At 46.2% G+C, this 6,000-nt stretch overlaps 1 protein-coding gene across 4 annotated transcripts in view; it reads right to left on the bottom strand.

The window, feature by feature from the left end:
• Positions 1-965: 965 nt before the first annotated feature.
• Positions 966-6,000, bottom strand: part of UGP2 (UDP-glucose pyrophosphorylase 2) — an 87,793-nt gene continuing 82,758 nt past the window's right edge. For all 4 annotated transcript variants that reach the window (XM_088477221.1, XM_088477219.1, XM_088477220.1 and 1 more), the window contains exons 9-10: positions 5,386-5,490; positions 966-1,382 (exon numbers count right to left, since the gene is read on the bottom strand). In XM_088477221.1, the coding sequence (XP_088333347.1) occupies positions 1,275-1,382; positions 5,386-5,490 (213 nt within the window). In that variant the 3' untranslated portion in view covers positions 966-1,274. The remainder of the gene's footprint in view (positions 1,383-5,385; positions 5,491-6,000) is intronic.

Raw genomic sequence — 6,000 nt, 5'->3', positions numbered from 1 at the left:
TGTGATGTCAGTGGGGCCGGCCCCAGACGGTAGGCGTTCCCATGGGCCAGCCCCTTTGATCCGGCCACAGTCCAGGCATCGGGGATCACCGCTAGCTATGACCCCCAATACCTACCAGCACCCCCAGATTGGTACCGGCATTCTGGTACCGGCGGGGTGTAGGAGTGACAACATGGACATCAGTACTGACTGTCCATGCTGTACACTCAGATGTGCAGCTACAGCTTGAAAAGCTTCAGGGGCCATACAGCCCCCCTCTAGAACAGGTGCTCCGACTCCGAGCCGGCACCAACGAAAAACTGATTTGCCTTGGCTCGGGGGCGGGGTATAGGAGGGGGACCCAGTGCATCCTGGGAGGCTGAAAGCTTAACTGTATGGTGCCTGGATGCCTGACGACATCACCTATACCCCAAGGTATCCTGTGGATGCCCTATGGACCCTGATGTAGAAATGTAATTTATTACATGACAATGATGTACAATTTCTTATAACCCCTAACAATGTATTTCTTACAGGGACACTGTGACCTAACACAGAATATAATGCACTATTGGCAGTGACCGGTTGGCTTTTGTTATTTTGCATTCCCCAAACTAACAGCTGTAGAATGTAAAGTCGGACCGTCCAATAGGCAATCTAGGCTCCCATCAAGGCCCCAGTGGCTACTTAGGGGCTCGGTTTACTGGAACCACTTTGTAGAGGTATATTTTTTTTCTGACGAGCAGAAGAGAGACAAAACCAGTATCTTGCCCAAAGTTAGTGATCAGTTCAAAAGAAACTCATTATTTACGAAGTGCAAAAGAAAACATAAAGTTTGATCAATCAGAGGTTTATGCTTATTGTAAAGTTACTAAGAAAATGCACTAACCAATAAATAGGAAATTCCTGACATGTTTCCTAGTGCTGCTGCATCTCAGGGACGGTCCGGACAGAAGTGATAAATCATTAGTAACAACACACACAGGTCTTCATTATTCCTTTTATTTTTTTTCACGTCAGGACAATATTGCACTTTAAATACACTTCAACATTACCAGGGATTCTGTCTTTTTTTTTCTTTGATGACTAAATATTTTATTTATTGCTTGCAAATATAATGGGGGGGGGCTCTCTCTTCCACGTAAATATTATATAGCACACAGACAAACTACAATACTGACAACTAGAGTGCAAGGACGACAGAGGTCAGGTCAGCTGGCCACCGTCCAACTGGCTATGAAATCTTCATATGCACTGTACATCATTCATAAAAATAGGTATGTGCCGGGGCGATCTCAGTGATCCAAGATCCGAAGGTTTCCAGAGACTATTTTGTTTTCTAATACTGCACCGGGAGGGATATCGATTCGGTCACCGTGATTTGCAATGATGATTACTGTACCCTAAACAAAGACAAAGGAAACAACAAAAATACAGATTAATTTAGCTACTCACAAGCCGCCCAGAATTCAGCCCAACGATGGTCTTGCATCATAAATCTGAAGCACGTAGTAGGGATTTGAGTGTGAAATAAATGAAATGTAGAACATGTTATAGCCTTCCTCTGTTTCTTCCTGACTGAATAAAATGCATCGGGCGTTTCTCCCCTGCCTGACAAAATTGTGCCTATACAGATAGGCCAGACATTTAGTATACGGTTCTCCTGAGTAGGCTAATGGGACCCATATATCTTCAATATATTGCCCGAATTCCCCGTACTGCCGACACCAGGGAAATTCAACATGTTGGAAATCCTCGATTCACCGATCCCGACCAAAAAAATGATTGGAATCGATGAGTCAGGATTTTTAATATGCAGGTTTTTCCCGATCTGCCATCGGATCACTGGTTATCGTCGATGGCCTTGGATCTGCAGAATTGGAAATCGGGGCTGTAGATGTATCGCCCCATAAGATGTGTCTGCTACTTTTTTGCCTGCTCATATTGTTTCATCTTTTCCAGACCTGGTCACGCCCCACATAATATCCTACCCTGCCCCCAATGATATCATACACCTCCTTATATCAAGGCAACACTGCTTATGCTCATTTATTTTGACATAATGATCACATCTCACTGTGGGGACGATTCAATTGTTTAGCCGGCGGCTATTTTTTTATTTTATTTTTTAAGTCGCCCAACGGAGCAATTCAATTGTTGCTCCATCTGACCGCGATAGCCGCCGATGCCACCAATTCTGCTCGCACCTTCAGGAGGGTGCAAGCAAGAATGTGCGAGGAACCCATGGTTAGGACGGTAACCTGAGTTAGGGCGCTCTAACCAGGATTTTAGATGTATTTTACACAGCCAAACCCAGGCTAATAGAGCCTGAAGAGGGGGATAATTAATGAGCGCCCAAAACAATTGAGTTGCAAAACTGGGCGCTCATTAATTATCACCTGCCACGCAACAATTGAATCGCCCCCTATGACGGTCAGGAGAAAGTAAAGGAATCCTAGGGAAGGAAAGTCACACAAAGGCACCTAAACCTGAATGGTGTTTTCTTCAAAAAGACTAAACACCATCAATGAAGTTCTATTATTAGAATATTTCTTATACCTTTCTCCTTTAATACTTACAATTGTCAAATGCAAAATGTGTGTTCCCCTGAAGACCCCCCTCCCCAGCATTACAATCTGTTCTACTATTACTGCTTGGTAGCAAAGCAGAACTCTGAACTTTTTAAATGTGGACTTGATGATGAAATACAAATTTTTTCACTTTTATTAAAATAACCATTAAGTTCATTTGGTGTCATCATACCCATTAAAAAAGACTCTTCAGTAATAAGAGGTCTGTTTTATAAGTAATGAAATAAAGAATTAAATAAAGTATGAGGCCGGCGCTCCCATTAGGCAGCGACCTAGAGCGCCGGCCACCAGAGGGCGCTGCATAGTTCCCTCAGCAAGGAAAAAAAAAAAAAAAAAGAATATTGTCTATCTTTTATATGGCATTAGCAGAGGCTGCGTGTCTTATCAGTACCACTGTAACTGAACGCTGCATACGGCGCCACATTGAGGGTGAGTGTAAGTCCAACTTTGGCAGCTATCTGATCACTGACGGGTACCGCCTCCATGGGCGCACACTGCTTCATTCTCCTGGCACTGAACTCTGGAAACCTGAGTCTTTGAAGACTCAGGTCCTGGCGACATAGGCTGTAGCTGGGGCAAGAACGCGATCGCACTCGCCCTAGGCCTCTCCGCCGTGCAGTGATGATCTCTCCCATCCAGCCCTCTTCTCCCCAGTGACTGACGACTGATGTCACCGGGAGGCAGGGCTAAGTCCAGCATCGCCGGGTACAACATACCTCCACAGAAGGGGAGATGTACTAAGCTCTGAAAAGTGATAAACTGGAGAGTGAGAAACCACCAGTCGCCACTCAGCTCCCAACTGTCATGTTACAGGCTGTGTTTGAAAAATAAGTTGGGAGCTGATTGGCTGGTGGTTTATCACTCTCCAGTTTATCACTTTTCAGAGCTTAGTACATCTGGCCCGAGAGGAGCCATGGGCACTCCCAGAATGAAACTAAAAAAAAAAAAAAAAAGAAGAGGTGCGTGCTGGCTGCACATTTGATAATCTAGCCTGGATAGCCTCTATATAGATCTCTCTCTCTATATACATATGTATATAGAGCAAACTGAATAGTATATCTATGGGCCAAAGTTCTTTAAAAGGTTTGTAATTCTGGCTTTTACTACTGTGACTCTAAAGCTGGGCACACACAGTGCCAGCACAATTCGATGGGACAATACATTGTGCCATCCGTACACTTGTTGATCACGCCCCAATTAAGTACAGGTGAGGGGGGTGCAGCAACATTCCCATGCTCCGGGCACCATGGAACCTAACTACACCTCTGGCCACAGCCCGACATGCGATGCTGCTACAGTCAGTGAAAGTGAGCCACTGTCAATCACTCACTGGTCACCTGCCCTCCCGGACACTAACTCCTCTGATTGGCGCACAGCCCACTGAGTCTCCCTCCCCCGGCCCCGTGTGTCAGTCTCATGTGTTGTCCCCGTGGCCAGCAGGGCTGTCAGGGTCAAGTCCAATGGCGTCTGCCAGCACCGTCAGGGAGGGTCAATCTGCAGCAGCTGACAGGATCTACACTGCTACAGGGAATCGGGGAGTGCAGCTCACGTGGCTCCATCGGTGACAGCTGACGACGCTGCTGCAGTGAAGTCTGAAGTTTTGCCTAGGGTGCAGGGAAACCTTGCGCCGACCCTGGATGACTTCATTTCAAGCTGAGAACTACCAGGGTCATCTAGAAGCAACCCGGATTTTGCCCCCCTAGTGTCTCCCAACTCCCACCACCTGTTTCTATAGACAGTGATGGTCAAACTAGCATAGAGGTTATGATCTAGTCAGACTGTTGCACGAACAAAGGCAGAGAGTCATCATGTTGGGTGTAGTAGGTATTACCGCCAGCCGCATGGCCGACAGTTCAATTCCCGATAGCGGCAGCCTGGCAAGGGATCCCGATCGTTAAAAAGGTAAGTATCGCTAACCCTATTTCCCCCCCTAACTTTCCCTTACAGGTGCCTAAACCTAACCCCCCCTTCCCCGCAGCTTAACCCTAAGTCTCCCAGGGGGTGCCTAACCCTAACCTCCCCCCTGGGGGTGCCTAACCCTAATCCCCCTTCCTCTAGCCTAAACCTAACCCTCCTGGGGGGGTGCCTAACCCTAAGTCCCCCCAGGAGACATAAAAACCTAACCCTCCCCCCCCCGCGCGGCTGTCCGCGCCTGGCTTACCTTTGTTCGGTATGCCTGTCATTAGTACCTTGCCGGGATTAGTCGTGAGGCCGGCGGTCGGCGTTTAGACAGTCGGCTTCCTGACTACATCCCATCATGTTGACTCCATGTCGATATGGCCTGAATTGTCGACACATTGTTAATTTCTAGCACAGCCTGTAAAATGACTTGCTTAGCTGATTGGTTGGTGCTATGTGGGAGACGTATTAAACATTGGAGAGTGATAGAGAGCCAACCGAACAGCTCCTAACGGTCATTTTTCAAACAGCCTGTAAAATGACAGTTAGCGGTTGATTGGTTGGTACGTTACCTCTCTCCAATGTTTGATTCATCTCCCCCTTTATCTCTCTTCAAGATTTGATAAATCTTCCCCTTTAACATATGATGTGTTTGCTCATGTGAAATAGGCTTAGTCTAATCTGATTTATGTCATTAGTTGTATACTTTGCCAACAGAGAACAGCTGTGACACTGCCCCATTACAACAGCACCGAAGTTAGTCAAACATTGTGTTTGCTTTCTCTATTGTTCTGAAGGAATGGCATAAGCATTACCGGTCACCTCGCTCATACACTGTACATCATGCTGATGCAACAATGGCACCTAATGGTGATGAATAGGGCTGAGCCTCCCAGAGACCTTACTCTGTACACACCTTCAGTACAACATTTTTCCCAAAGGTCACGTCTCCTGACACGGTGAGATGATCCAGCTCCAGCATATCGGGTATGTTCTCAAACCTCTTCAAGTAATCTTGCACCTAAAAATAAAGAGAGAAATGAAGTCACACTCTGCAAAGGTCACAGAACACAGTATGTCCGACCCGTTTGGCTTAGATCCCCAGACTTCCAAGGAGCCTAAGGTATTTATCAAAGCTTGAAGAGAGAACATTGTGAGAGACAAAGTACTAACCAATCAGCTTCTAACATACATTTCACAGGCTGTGTTTGAGAAAATGTAAGCCAGAAGCTGATTGTTTAGTACTTTATCTCTCACGATTTAATCTCTCTCCAAGCTTTGATAAATACCAAGTATTTGAAGTTACAGCTCACACAGCTTTCGCCCCTCCTAATTTAATGGAGGAAAACCAATCTAAAGCCAAACGGTAAATACACAAATGCCGAAATTCCAGACCATTTAGAAGGAACATCTCATAACAAAGATATGTAATAGTTTTGCTGCTGTGGCGGCTGCACCAGAGATACAGGCGGAGGATGCTGCCCGGCCACTCTGACGGTGTTTATCACACACACGGAGCAGCTGTGTAGGA

This window comes from Taudactylus pleione, unplaced genomic scaffold (assembly GCF_031769625.1).
Source record: "Taudactylus pleione unplaced genomic scaffold, aTauple2 ptg000201l, whole genome shotgun sequence".
Classification (NCBI taxonomy): Eukaryota; Metazoa; Chordata; class Amphibia; order Anura; family Myobatrachidae; genus Taudactylus; species Taudactylus pleione.
This window is presented reverse-complemented; position numbering and strand designations above follow the sequence as displayed.